The following is a 14,832-nucleotide window of genomic DNA, read 5'->3' as shown; positions in this document are numbered from 1 at the left end:
AAGACCCCAGCTTCGGGACTTGGGGAGCGGACTTGGTTGCCCCGCGGCGGGAGCCGGCCGGTCCCGTTACCTGCGCCGGGAGCTCGCCCGCAGCCAGACCCTCGACTGCGGGACTCCCGAGGCCCGGCTCGGGAAGCCCCCGCGCGGAGCCCCTGCCCGGAGCGAGCCACTGCCCGCGCGCGCCCCGCCTCGGCCGCTGGCGGGCGGGGAAGGGGGCCGGCGCGGCCGCGGGAAGACAGGGGCGGGCGCTGTTGTTTCCGCGAGCCCAACTCGGGCGCAGGTTCCGCGCCGCGGCGCCGGAGTCTGGGCCGCAGCCCGTTGGGCTGGCGGGGCCGAGCGGGGGCGGTGGCCGGGCGCTCTCCTCCGCTAGAGCCAGTGGACGTGTGCGCCGCGGGCGGAGGCGGGCGGCGGAAAGAAAGAAATAACGGGGGGTGGGGTGGGCTGAGCTGTGTGCGGGGCCGGAGCGATGCCCGCGCCGAGAGCAGGGTGGCGCGTGTGGCGCTGTGGAGAAATGTCTCCGCAGCCGCGCCAGCGCCGCCGCGCAGAGCGAGGGGGAGGGGGCCGGGTCGCGCTTCTAGAAGGGGAGGGGGCGGCCGCGGGCCCGACTACACCGACACTAATTCCCAGGCCGCCCTTAAGGAATGAGGGGAGCACGTGACCCGGTGGGGGGGCGGCGGGGGGAGGGGGCGGGCGGACTCTGAGCCATTTTGGAGCCGGTGTCAGTTTCCACTCTGCCTTCAGCGGTGCATTTTTTTTCACCCTCCCCTCCCCCCTCCTCATCCTTCCTCCCCTCCCCCCGCCTCTCCGCACGCACACACACGGCGCCCCCCACTCGCCCTCCTTCCCCCACAGCAACTATGAAATAATAATCATAGTATTAAAGGCAGAGATCGGGGCGAGACAATGGGGATGTTGGCGAGGGAGCCCCGATCCGGATTAGAAACACCTCCCAGCCCCGCAGAATAATACTGATCGCGCCCCCTCCGCGCGCTCCCTCCCCCGAGTGCGGAGCGGGAGGAGGCGGCGGCGGCCGAGGAGGAGGAGGAGGAGGAGGAGGAGGCCCAGGAGGAGGAGGCGTTGGAGGCCGAGGAGGAGGAGGAGGAGGAGGCCGCGGAGGAGGAGGAGGCCGAGGCGGAGGAGGAGGAGGAGGAGGCCGGGCTCGGGAGGCAGCATGAGCCGAGCGCGGCGGCCGCAGCTCCTCTCGGCTGCGCTCGTTGCCCATTGACAGCGGCGTCTGCAGCTCGCTTCAAGATGGCCGCTTGGCTCACATTCATTTTCTGCTGAACGACTTTTAACTTTCATTGTCTTTTCCGCCCGCTTCGATCGCCTCTCGCCGGCTGCTTTTTCCGGGTACGTAGGAGGCGAGGCGCCTCCGGGACGGGACCGGGGGGCGGCGGGGGCCGCGCGGGGCTCGGGACGGCCGCGGGTGGATGGGGAGCGGCCCCCCCCGCGCCTCTCCCGCGCCGGCCGGGAGGGCGCTGACAGCGTGGGCGCCGAGCCCCGCGCCGCCGCCCGCCGCCGCCCGCCGGTCCCGCGCGCCGCCCGGCCCCGCGCGCCGCCCGCGCCCGCGAGCGCGCGCCCGCCGCCGCCCGCCGACTCCCGCGGCGCCGGGACCGACCCGCAGCCCGCGCCGCGCCGCCGCCGCCGCCGCCGCCGCCGCCAGCCGGGCTCGGCGCCGCTCCAGCCGCCGCCCGCTCCAGCCCCGGACGCGCCGCGCGCGGCCCCACGTTTTAGTTCCTTTCTCCCCCGAGCGCCCCTCTACACCCTCGCGACGCACATGGCCCCCGAGAAGAACACTTCTATTTCCAGTCTCTGCGGCTCTCCCCGCCACGGCGCCCTTTGTTGAGAGGTAGATTTTGATGAAACGGGGACGGGTTCCTGAAATCGGGAGCTGCTCGGGTCAAGTGGCTTCCCTCTTCTCCCGAAGAAAGGGCTTTTCAGAGGTTTAAACATCCAGAGAATGCCCTCATTTTATAGGGACGGGTTACGTGGGGGGTAGCGATCCTGCCAAGGTGGATGTTAAACTGGAAAGAGCTCAAACAAAAATGTTATTAACTTAAGTTGGAGGGACACTTGTGTGAAATTGGATGGCTTGTAAGATGGCGGTTCCCAGTTGTTTCCAAGGTCTCCTGCATTTGTGTTTAAAATGGTAAAGTTTTCAAGGTGTTATTTGTTGGGAGTCTTAGATAAGTTCTCTAAACATTACTTGGGACGTGCGCACTGGGAAGTGGGCATTTCAAATTTGGAGCTTTTTTTGGAGTGATGATGGTGACTGGACGTTAGTCTTGCAAGAGGTTTCCTCCCCCCCCCCCATTCTTTTTTTCTGTTTTTTTCTCCTTGGTGACTGCAGTTTTTCTCTCAACCTCTACTATGGGATGCACTTAGAACCTTGACTTAAGTCCACTACGTTTTATAGGTTTTGCTAAAGGTCGTGTTGGTAAAGAGATGCTTTGGAAAAGGAGGACCAAAAAGTTGACTACATATGTTTACACAGTCTTTTGGGTTTGACAGCGATATAGCATGATCTTTTTCCCAGAAATTTACAGTTAATGATTGGAAGTAAACAAGTAGAGAGACTTTGATCATTCTCAATTGCAATAAAAGGATTTAGTGGGCTTAGTGGTCACGGTCCAACATTTGAAAGAGAAGCATGTATTTAACCCCTTCTCTTAAAGTAGGCAAAATTCTGGGCATGTTTATCCAAATCCAAGTGTAGGTTGGTGGTACCTAGAATGTTGTGAGTAGTTCAAAGTATGTTTTATAGGAAGCGCAACCCTCAAGTTCTGAAAACACATTACAAGCTTTAATAAAGACTTGAAAGTTAAAGATGCGAACTGTTGACAGTATATACTAACTTATGTGACTGTGTTAATATTTGAATATTATTTTAAGTAGACTGATCAGAATCCCGTAGAGATTGATTTTTGAGCAAATTTACAAACTTTTTAATATTTGAGTTCATTCCTGTACATTTGCCCCAGAGTGCAAAGGTGTTTGAAATAACCTACCTGTGCAAATTATATGCTTAGTAACAGTATCTTTAAAGCCATATAAAAGTCACTACGTAGGCATATGTATACACACATACGCTTTTGTAAAAAAAAAAAGAGCATTTAATTGTACTTGATAAATTAATTAATACTCTACCACCAAGTTGTGAGCTGTGCTTTAAGTACCTAACTAAGCAAAATTCTCTTAGAGTCAAGTTAGTCCAAACTTTACCCATACTTCTGCTGGGCTGTGAACCCCAACCGGGGTTATGGAGTTCATTTGCATTTCTTAGATTGCAATAGTCAAGCTGATTGTTAACATAAGAACTTGCTTCTGTTTTGCTTCATTTTGACACTACTGGTGTTAGGCCTCTCAACTAAACTGACAGTCCCAACTGAGTATGTTACAGTGGCAAATTTTAACTATTGAGTATTTTTACTGTGGTATGTTTGGTGCATTTTTACTTGCCTGCCTGGCAGTTTTCTGTGTTGGAACGTGGAAGGCTTTCATTTCTAAGGTGCAATGGATTGTTTCTTAAATCCACCAAGCATGTCAAACGTCTTGGAAGTCATCCTTAGATTGCCAGGACTTTCAAGTGGTATAAAAAGATAACGAACTGATTTTTATGTAAGTAACAAAGTGGTATTTACTAGCATTATAGATGGTAATAGGACTGTGGCCAGATTCCTCAGAACTGAGGTAGTTGAATGAATTAAGACAAGATGAATTTGAAAGGTTTTAGTCAGGTACCTGTGCCTTAATGTTAAAAGCCAACCAGTAGATTACCCTCCACTGAGGTTTGACCTTTGTATTAGTACTTGTGTTCGGTGTTTTCTGTACAGTGGAGAAATAAAGGCAACTATTTTTATTGAAGTCCCTTCCTAAACTTCATGTTCGGTAGGTAGCATTAGTGTGAGATGCTTTCACAAGGAGATATAAGTATCACCTTGCTATCTTTCTAGGAAAGGACCTGTGGTTTCACAAGGAGAGTTTTCTTTTAAGAATTAAGGTTTGTCTTTAGTCAACCACAATGGATGTAAATATTGCTACTGTTTAGGGACAGTGCTCCATCCACAACTTCTCTGCAGCCCCATTTAGATTTATTTTAACAATATGTGAACAATAGTCTTGTTAAAAAAGTAATCAAAAGATAACTGAGGAATCACAGGTGAAGTTTTCTGGTTGAAGTTGCCAGTCGCCACTATGGTCACCCTCATAAAAGAGACTTTGATTGGTTTTTACCGTTTTTTTAGTACTCTAAAGCCATTAGTTTCAGCCATTGAGGTATGTTGATTGGTATTTCCTTCTGCATTAAAATTCCCTAAGAATTAAAACCTCAGTTGCATCTCCCAAGTTTCTCAGGTTCCTAGATTTCTGTTGAAAGCGGTTTTAAGAATGTACTTCAAACAGGTCTAGAAGCTTGATCCTATTTTAGGTTCTGAAATGAATGAAGTGGGGGGTGAGAAATATATTTTTCCAGAGTACTACACAAAATAATGGACTTCCCTGATTGCCCGCTGGTGTATTGTTGCTGACAGTCTCCCACCGTGACTTTCCTATAATATATGCTATCTATTGGGGATATTATTCCATCGTGTGGGGATTTGTATGGAGGTTAGGTTGAGAAAATGACATTTGTTTTTCTCTCCTATCGTTGCTCTGGGTTGACAAGGTGTTGATTTAGCGTTGGGAATAGACTGATCACATGGTTCTTTATTTATTGTCACTCCCGTACCGATTAAAGTAGTTTGTCTTGACTCCAGCATAGTTCACATAAAACACGGCTTTGCCCCCTTCTTGTCTTTTTGTAAAACAGATTTCACTTTTTAGCTTTAGCAAAACTTTGTATCGCTCATCTAATCTGAAGGAGAACTTCATATTAGAGAAGAAAAGTTTAAAGAGGTTCAGTTCAATAAACATCTCTGCAATCTGAGCTCTGATGGTTTCGGGCTAAGTGCACAGTTGGCAATTCTCAAAAGGTCCCTTCGTGAAATTTTTGACCTAGTGATTGCTAACAGGAGAGACCGAGTCAAGATCTGAAAGAAGCTCTTCGCACCGAGTCGACTAGGAAAGAGGTCCCCAAGAGTGTCCGAAATGGCCGGGAGTGCGGTTTGCATTTTCCTTTACCACTCGCACGCTCAGGGGGCCCCCCAGTCTGCCCGCCCGGTTGCCGCGGCCGGGATCCTGCTCCCCAGCGCCGCGGGCCTCGTGGGGCTGCCCCACCCCCGAGCCGCGCAGCCCGCACCCCACCCCACCCCCGCGCCGGCCCCGCCCCCGCGCCGCGCCGGCCCCTCCCCCGCGCCCGCCGCCGCCTCCGCCCCGCCGACCCGCACGCCCGCCGAAGCTCCGGGCTCGGCCCGGCTTCGCGCGGAGTTGCAGCGGTGGCCGGATGCCAAGTGTAAGTGTAAGTTGCTATGGAAACCCCGACAGGGCCGAGTTCCGAATCCGGAGCGAGACGGAGCCCGGGGCGCCGCCGGATCCGCCCCTCGCATCCCGGCCCCCGGGCGTCCCCGCGCTCAGGCCCCAGCCCGAGGCCGGCTGGAGGTGCTTCTGCGGCCCCAGCACCCAGCTCCGGAAATGCCAGGGATGCAGATAGGGCAGAATTTGTTTTCCCTTTGTATCGCGTGAAAACGTGCCAGGTTCTGGTTTTTGGAACCGCCTAAAACAACAAGAACCCCTGGGAAGCCAGGGCAATCTCCCGGATTTTCGATTGAAGATCCATAAGGAAGTTTTACAATAAATTTGGAGACCTGGGACAAGCCCTAGCGGTTGGTAAATATCTGCGGGGATTGTGTGGCGTCTGCAGCAGCCTTGGGGCTGCTAGGCTAGAGGACAAATGGAAGAAAGAGACCCGAATACTCTCAGCTCCCAGCCCCCACCCCAGACCTTTTCTTCTCCGTCCTGGAATGAACTGAGGGACCACAAGTTACTTTACTTGAATCCTTTTTCGTCATTTCACTATAATTGATTGAGGTCTCATTAGTTAATTCCTTCTGTAGAAAACGTTGGGACAGTCCAGCTGTACAGTGTTATACGAGTTTTATGAACTTCTCAGCATTTCAGAGCCTTCGGTTACTAGAAATTGGGAGATAATCTCGTTTCTCTTTCTGTGGATTATGGCCAATATTTCTGTGTCTTACAGGGCATTTTATCAAGCAGAAATGCATCGAACAACCAGAATCAAGATCACGGAGCTAAATCCCCACCTCATGTGTGTGCTCTGTGGAGGGTACTTCATTGATGCCACGACCATAATAGAATGTCTACATTCCTGTAAGTGCAAAGTTCTAGACCTTTTTTTGTGTGTCATATATATTTCTTATTTCTTTTTGATGTTTGAAAACTGTTAACAATTCCCACAATCTTTGAGAATGTTGTTACAAAAGTGATGGAGTCATTTTCTACTCTTGGGTTTGGTGAATTTCTGTTAATGCATATTTTAAACGTGTAACTATGCAATGTATAAATATTCTCAGAATGTTAATTGAGTTAGTTTAGGTCATTGGAAATACCTTTTGACATTTAGCATTTTGCTATCCCTAGTTCTCCATTTTTGATACTAATTTCAATGCTTAACATCTAATTTCTAAACTTACAAAATTTTTGTTTTTCTACTTCTAGTCTGTAAAACATGTATTGTGCGTTACTTGGAGACCAGCAAATATTGTCCTATCTGTGATGTCCAAGTTCACAAAACCAGACCACTACTGAATATAAGGTAAGAAAAGTTTTAAAATTATTGTCTCTAATTGTTATTGGAATTGCATAATTTAGTGAAGGTTACCCTGTTTTATTTTGTCACACAAAATTTACCATTGAATCTCCACCTAATGTGCGTGTTTTGTGAAGGTTGCTCTTCATTTCTTGCCATTTTAATGATGACTAATTTTAAGCAAAGTTCGGTATTATCGAGGTGGATTTTAAGTGTTTTTTTAAAACATTTTTTTAAACCTGAATTAGCTCTCCATTTCTGCATTGCTTTATTGAGTTTATGACAGGCAGGGATGAGTGTGTTTAAAGTGCTTCCATTTTCTTCTCTCTATTCTCTTTCATATTAGCTAATTTAGTAATTTGAAAGGCATGCTTCTCTTGATTCAGTGAAATGTGAAGAATTTCTTAATGAATGTAAAAGTATTTTTCCACTAATTTAAAAGGTTACTACTATATGAAGAATTTTTATTCTTATAATTGTTATCTTACTGATGAAGACTCTCACAATCACATAAAATACTATACTACAAAGAAAAAGAATCTATAATAATTTATGAGCATTTAAAATTTTTGAAATTAAAATTAATAAGTTAGTTTTCTAATTCTTTTTCAGGTCAGATAAAACTCTCCAAGATATTGTATACAAATTAGTTCCAGGGCTTTTCAAAAGTGAGTAGCGTGCTTAAAAATGAATTTTTACAAAGTATTCATCAGATTTACCTGCTGTGACAAATGTTTAAGTCTTTTTTCCCCCCCCTCTTTAGATGAAATGAAGAGAAGAAGGGATTTTTATGCAGCTCATCCTTCAGCAGATGGTAAACCCTTTAGAGAGGGAAAAGACCTTTTATTTGGCGGGAGAATTTATTACTCAATAATATATAAAAATTGAATTTAACTTAAAAGTACCATTTCCATCTTCCTACATATGTAATATTTTAATTAAATGTTTAATTTTAAAATGGAATTTCAAAATGTCTTTATAGCTGCCAATGGCTCTAATGAAGATAGAGGAGAAGTTGCAGATGAAGATAAGAGAATTATAACTGATGATGAGATAATAAGCTTATCCATTGAATTCTTTGACCAGAACAGGTAAATTCTGTTGGAAATGTGTTTTATGCTAATCTGTTCATAGATGCATTGTTCCACTAATAAAATTGTGTTTCTTAGATTGGATCGGAAAGTAAACAAAGACAAGGAGAAAGCTAAGGAGGAGGTATGTCCCATGTTGCAAAAACATACAGAGGAAACATTGGATTCTAGATTTTATGAAGGTGTATGTTGCCCTTTAGGATATTCTTAGGCTAGATGATGCTGTCAAACAGGAGAAAAATGATTGTATTTGATGTTTAAGAATGATATATACCTGATAATAATTAGATAGAATTTGCTCTATATATGATTGTTATGCTTATAAAATAAATAATGTTTTGATGTATTTAAAGTTTTCTTATTATATTAGAAATCTCCTTATTTTGTATTTAAGTAGTAAACTCCCAAGTTGAGAATTTAGTCAATCTCAGTTTTGGTATTCATACTTTGTATCATATTGAGGCAACTTAAACTAAGATTTTTTTCTTACCCGAAAGTTAGAAATGTTTAAAAATAACTTTTCTAAATGTATTCTTAGGTGAATGATAAAAGATATTTACGTTGCCCGGCAGCAATGACTGTGATGCACCTAAGAAAGTTTCTCAGAAGTAAAATGGACATACCTAACACTTTCCAGGTATCTACTTTATAGTTTTTGTGCATTTAATGTAGATTTTTTTTAATTCAATGACTTTTTCCTTTTTGGATTCTGAACCCCCAAAAAGCAACAGATTTTTTATTTTAGATTTAGAACTTAACTGGAATTGTCTCTTACAATGTTTGGTATGAATTTTGTTTTATGCTGTAAAAACAAATTCCTTAGTAATTTCAGGAAATACTTTTCCTCATTTGAATGTCAAGAGGGATTCTTTCTTTGTCCAGCTGTTTGAAGAGAATGTTTGTTAAAGCATTTTTGGATTGCATTTAGATGACAGAAAAAGTCTCTATTTATCTTTGTTTTTCATGGTACTTAATAATTGAAATATTATTTTCCAATAGATTGATGTCATGTATGAGGAAGAACCTTTAAAGGATTACTATACACTAATGGATATTGCCTACATTTATACCTGGAGAAGGGTAGGTAGCATAACTAATACTCCAAGATTATTGTGGTAAAACTGTATTTAAAGAGGACTGATCTTTTTTTTTCCCCTTTTCACGTTGTAGAATGGTCCGCTTCCTTTGAAATACAGAGTTCGACCTACTTGTAAAAGAATGAAGATGAGTCACCAGAGAGATGGACTGACAAATGCTGGAGAACTGGAAAGTGACTCTGGGAGTGACAAGGCCAACAGCCCCGCAGGAGGTGCCCCCTCCACCTCTTCCTGTCTGCCTAGCCCCAGCACTCCTGTTCAGTCTCCTCATCCTCAGTTCCCTCACATCTCCAGCACTATGAATGGAACCAGCAGCAGCCCCAGCGGTAACCACCAATCTTCCTTTGCCAATAGACCTCGAAAATCGTCAGTAAATGGGTCGTCAGCAACTTCATCTGGTTGATACCCAAGACTCTTAAGGAAAAAAAATTTTAAATCCCCGATTTATATAGATATCTTCATGCCATTACAGCTTTAGAGATGCTAATACATGTGACTGTCGTCCAATTTGCTTTCTTTTGTAGTGACATTAAATTTGGCTATAAAAGATGGACTAGATGTGATATTCATATGGACGTTAATGGAAAAGATTGTTTCTCTAAAGAGAATTGGTTTCTGAGAAGGCAGGCAAGATGTTTTTCTGTGTGTTAGGCAAGATGTGAAATGGTTTCTGTAACCATTGTTCAGATTTGAAAAATTCTGCAGTGGATATAAACATTGGGCCATAGTTTGTTAATCTCAACTAACGCCTACATTTACATTCTCCTTGATTGTTCTTGTTATTATGCTGTTTTGTGAACCTGTAGAAAACAAGTGCTTTTTATCTTGAAATTCAACAAACGGAAAGAATATGCATAGAATAATGCATTCTATGTAGCCATGTCACTGTGAATAACGACTTCTTGCATATTTAGCCATTTTGATTCCTGTTTGATTTTTACTTCTCTGTTGTTACACAAAACCGATCAAAGGAAAGTAAACTTCAGTTTTACAATCTGTATGCCTAAAAGCGGGTACTACCGTTTATTTTACTGACTTGTTTAAATGATTCGCTTTTGTAAGAATCAGATGGCATTATGCTTGTTGTACAATGCCATATTGGTATATGACATAACAGGAAACAGTATTGTATGATATATTTATAAATACTATAAAGAAAATATTGTGTTTCATGCATTCAGAAATGGTTGTTAAATTCTCCCAACTGGTTCGACCTTTGCAGATGCCCTATGTTTAAGCCTTATCAGCATAGAACATTTTTAATGTGGATTTCTAATTCTAAATTCTATTCCATTGGAAGCAACTGGCAAATCATAATACTGATTTTCTCTAGTAATACATGTTTACTTTTAAAATTGTTGCAGTAAAGAAAAATTTTTAACTAAAGACTTTGGAAACAGTGTCTTCATTTCCTATTGCCTTTGATGGAATGAATGTGTTTTTAAAATGCGTATTTATCACTGTAATTCTAAAACAGATTTTTAAGTAAACCAGCAAATTTCTGGAAGAAGGCATTTTATCTAAAATTATTTTAACATGTGGTTTAGCAGTTACTTCAAATTTAAGGAGTTGCTTTAACAGTTATAAACAATGACATATGCCCTCTCTCTAATATCTTGAAATAGAAGCAATTTATTCTTAGCTTCTCCAGGTATTAATTTTTAAATAGAGTGAACATGTTCAATTTAAAATATGAATAACCACAGCCGTTTTCAGTTTGTGTTTTGCTTTGGTCGAACTTGGTATATGTTCATCACCCATCAGTTATTTGTGAGGGTGTTTATTCTATATGAATATCGTTTCATGTTTGTATGGGAAAATTGTAGCTAAACATTTCATTGTCCCCAGTCTGCAAAAGAAGCACAATTCTATTGCTTTGTCTTGCTTATAGTCATTAAATCATTACTTTTACATATATTGCTGTTATTTCTGCTTTCTTTAAAGATACAGTAAATGAAGTTTTATGAAACCACAAAATACATATATTTTTATTTTGACCTAAATTTGTACAGTACCATTGTAAGTGTTGTTTCTAATTATAGATGTAAAATTAAATTTCATTTGTAATTGGGAAAATCCAATAAAAAGGATATTCATTTAGAAAATAGCTAAGACTTTAATAAAAATTTGATATGAAAAGCACAATGTGCAGAAGTTTTGGAAACCCTACTGTGGATTACAACAGGTAAAACTAAAGAGAATCCATTGCTGTCTTAAATAGTGATGTTGCTAAGAAGTCCATGCTTTGTTGTATAATTGCTTGATAGCCCAATTGAAAGATGTATCTGTTTATTTACTCTACAGTCTTTGAAGTAAAAGTTACCCATGTTTGCCAATTTTGGTGAATTTAACTCATTTTTGTAGGCTTCTAAAGTTTTTCATGATGTTATCTAAGAAGGAAAAGTTAGTTAATGGAAGTTTCAAATGATAGTTTTACTTTGGATGATCCTGTATATAAAGAATGAAAAGATATTTTTCAAAGACTAAAAACTTCAAATGCTAGTGGACCTGTCACTTGACTTACACAAAACCAAGTTGTGAGATCAACATGGAACTAAAAGACTTAATATCTCAACCTTTTAATGATGGACTTATTTTTGAAATTGCTTATTAAAAATCAGATCTTACATTTATGACTCACTTAACACTGTTTTACCATACTTGAAAACATAAATTTACTTTGTTCGAAAGGACTTTTTTTCCCTACTCCATTTGAACATTTCTTAAGTGTTAAAGGATATTTCATCTAAAATGTCTTTGTCTTTTAATAAAACACAAGAAAGATTATAATGTTTTACATTCTCCCATAACCAGCTTTCACAGTTTTGACAATTAGGATCTAAAACTTCTGCTAAGCTACCACTTTAAAAAGTTTCAATCTTGTAATAACCCATATCAAAGCTGTTAACTTTTGTAACTCTTAGCAGTAAAAGCAGGGTACATGAAAAGTAGGCTTTAAGTTTGGCTTTTGCTTCTGAAAAGTATTCTAGGATTCTATATCACAAAGTTAGTGCCAACAAAATATTCCACAGAAAATGCCTAAATTGATTTCACAGATTTTAGCTTAAATGCAAAAAAGGGGCTGGTTACTGTTGTGTAAATAGCGATCTATCTTGCTTTACACATGCATACCTCTTTACAAGTACTTTTTGCTTTTAAAATTGCCGGCCGCTAATTGCACTGAGTGGGAAAAAAAGAAGCTGCCCTCCAGTTGACTTAACCTACCAACCATATTGCTTCGTTTCCATTTTCATCCATGCAGATGTTAGGATTTCTGGAGGTACAATGCAACTTGCAGAGTAAACTCGCAGGAGCTTTCCTACATCCTTTCCTCTTATTCTTTCCCCAATATTTGGAGTTTCAGTAGACACATGGTATAGGCCTATCAAGGTCAAGTTTTATTGTGAAATCTCAATAGGAACCCATGTGAAATGCTACTTTACACCGGCCAAGAAGAAATGAAGATGTTCGTTTTTTTTAAAAAAATAGCTTATGGTCATCTTTTGAGGGGATGGGATCTTAATTTTACAAAAAATCCACTTGGGACCCAGTCTTAGAATCTTGGGGTGATGGAACTGGGTTTTGGTTATTTTTTTTTTCCATTTCTTTTATATTTTAAAGGTTTGGTAAATACATCTTTTTTATTTTCCCTCATTGCCTGTGGAATGATAGTTGGGAATTCTGATTTAGTCTAGTGCTTCTATGAAATGGAGGCTACATCATATTCTGCAATACGGTGGTTGTTTCCCTCACGCGGTCTTCCTTGCATTCTATCCAAAGCTAAGGTCTTGAGGAAATTACATTTAAGAAGATCCTATTTAACAACAGTATATATTCTAAAGACATCTGATATGCAAAGAGCACAGAAGGCAGCTCCTGCATAAGGCTTTTGGGTTAGATAGCGTCATTTCACTTGAGGATGTTTCTTCAAGTATAAAATGAATAGCACAACAGGTGGTTATTTCTAAGATCGCTCTAAAAAAATCCTGACTCATCCCAAATAAAACCTTGTATTAAATTGGGACCACAGAATTCAGATAGGTCTTTACAAGAAAGAAAGTATCACACGTTAGAATCTCCTAGTAAGTCAGATTTGGGAAATAACCCGGCGAATACCTTGAGCCTGTGGATCTGCTTGCGAATCTCAAGATTGCCCAGTTTTGATTATGAAAGTCTCCGAAAATGTTTACGCAGTAGAGTGTTTCCTGTTTCCGCAGTTAATTTTTTAACGTTTTTTTTCTTCTTTTGGTTCTTGAAACGGATTTCCTTTATTTGCACCAGTTTCTTTTTCTTAGTGTGCAATTTCTAGAGTTCTCACATGAAGACTTCACTGTCAACCTTGTCTTCATCAAGTCGACGACATCAAGTCATTTATCACTGCAAAAGCTGTTCCAGGATCCTTGTGAGTTTTCTGAAGAAGTTCAACTGCATGTGGAAAACTCATCCCGAAATTTCATTTAACCCTCCAAATAAACAGTAAGCACTCAGTAAATCTTCCAATGAGTTAAATTACTACCATTCTTCTGGACTCTTAAAATATACCTTCCAGAGACTTATCAGAAAGAGCTTTCAAAAATAGCAGGTGTCGTTCCCTCAGAGTCACCTACATTTCAGTAAAAATATTACTTCTTGCTCTGGTTGCTGGGCCATCCTAAAATCCAACTTCACAGAGAACATGCTTTCAAGTTCGGTGCCGATTTGGTGCTCACAATTCTGCCCCCTAAGTGAGCTAGAGCTCAAACTGAGAGAAGAGACTCTGGAAGGCTGCGGACCAGGATGTTCGGGAAGCGCGTGGAAGATTGAGATGGAGCGAATGGGAACGTTACCGAGATGGATAAAGACGTTACTGGAGATTGAGAAATCTGTCCAGAAACTACAGTGTTTGGTCTAAATGCCCCCCAAAGTGGAAGTCACCCAAACAAAGCCGAAGACAGGAGAGCACTTTGCGGCTTGGAAGAAAAAGCGGGGAGCGAGGATGACTGGGGTGGGATGGGCAGCGGCTTAAAGAAAAAAAGAAAAGAAAGAAAAGTCTTCTTATATTCTGGTGCACTGCGGAAAGGGCACAGGACGACCGCCCGGAGAAAATGAGCTCCCTTTCCCGGCCGCGCTGTCTTCTCGGTCAGGGAGCCTGTACCAAAAGGGCACGTTAAGGAGGAAACCGCCATTCTCCCAGTCCTTATTTTTCAACTAGCCGCTCTCGGAGGAGTGTAAAGAGCTACAGCCCAGACCTCGGTTGCCACGGCGCCGCGGGGGCTCCGCCAGGCCCTATGAGCGAGCCGAGGCCGCGGGGCGCCGGGAGGCCATTTTGCGCGTGCGCCGCTCGCCTCGCGCCGCTCTGGGTTCGGAGGATTCGGATCCCGCCAAATTTGAAAGCAAGATTCTCAGGCCCCACCGGCTTGGGAAGCGGCGAAAAGAAGTCATTTCTCCAAAGTCGGAACCTGCGGCAAGGGGCGGCGACAGTGGGGTGCGCGAGGCCTCACAAGGTGGCCACCTTCCTGCCGAAGCCTTGCCCACTGGGCGAGACATCGGCAGGTCTGCCGGGCCGCGGGGCTGGGCGACCGCCCCCGGGCCTCGAGCTCAGCGCGGGTATGACCGGACCCGCGTCCGGGGAGGCCTGGCCGTCGCCCGCGAAGTTCGCAGACGCGCGTCCTTGCTTTGCCCCTCCTCCTCCTCCTCCCGCTTCAAACCCTATGCCCTTTCTCCTTCAGCAACGAGGTGTCCTTGCAGTGAGATTTTACTGGATAGACTGCAAACTAAATTAATAACAAAACGTAAAGCTGCCATCTTGAAGGTTCCTGAAGGCCGCGCTTCGAAGGCGGTGACGGGGCAGGCCGATGGTTCCAGTCCCCTGGGTCTTAGCCGGGTGACAGTGTCCAGGATGGGGTGGCTTCGCGGCAAGAACCTCAAGATCTGCGCAAAGGACCACACCTTGAAGACCCAA

General features: G+C 43.3%; 1 protein-coding gene across 2 annotated transcripts; it reads left to right on the top strand.

Moving 5' to 3' along the window:
* Positions 1 to 784: 784 nt before the first annotated feature.
* On the top strand, positions 785 to 11,227 carry BMI1 (BMI1 proto-oncogene, polycomb ring finger). 2 transcript variants are annotated; one of them, XM_047741208.1, is made up of 10 exons: positions 785 to 1,350; positions 6,134 to 6,264; positions 6,613 to 6,709; positions 7,316 to 7,371; positions 7,467 to 7,517; positions 7,686 to 7,794; positions 7,873 to 7,918; positions 8,333 to 8,431; positions 8,794 to 8,874; positions 8,965 to 11,227. In XM_047741208.1, the coding sequence occupies exons 2-10, from the start codon at positions 6,153 to 6,155 to the stop codon at positions 9,292 to 9,294; spliced, it is 981 nt and encodes a 326-aa protein (XP_047597164.1). In that variant the 5' UTR covers positions 785 to 1,350; positions 6,134 to 6,152; the 3' UTR covers positions 9,295 to 11,227. The 2 variants fall into 2 exon arrangements, with proteins under 2 accessions (XP_047597164.1, XP_047597165.1); XM_047741209.1 differs by lacking the exon at positions 785 to 1,350 and adding an exon at positions 1,667 to 1,849.
* The last annotated feature ends 3,605 nt before the right edge of the window (positions 11,228 to 14,832 follow it).

This window comes from Lutra lutra, chromosome 8 (assembly GCF_902655055.1).
Source record: "Lutra lutra chromosome 8, mLutLut1.2, whole genome shotgun sequence".
In the NCBI taxonomy this organism is placed as follows: domain Eukaryota; kingdom Metazoa; phylum Chordata; class Mammalia; order Carnivora; family Mustelidae; genus Lutra; species Lutra lutra.
This window is presented reverse-complemented; position numbering and strand designations above follow the sequence as displayed.

What these genes read in the sequence shown, in the direction of transcription:
- BMI1 (XM_047741208.1), top strand. Translation starts at nt 6,153, where the DNA reads ATGCATCGAACAACCAGAATCAAGATCACGGAGCTAAATCCCCACCTC. An exon ending in AGTTCCAGGGCTTTTCAAAA is followed by an intron (nt 7,372 to 7,466) that starts GTGAGTAGCGTG and finishes CCCCCTCTTTAG; the next exon opens with ATGAAATGAAGAGAAGAAGG. An exon ending in AGGAGAAAGCTAAGGAGGAG is followed by an intron (nt 7,919 to 8,332) that starts GTATGTCCCATG and finishes ATGTATTCTTAG; the next exon opens with GTGAATGATAAAAGATATTT.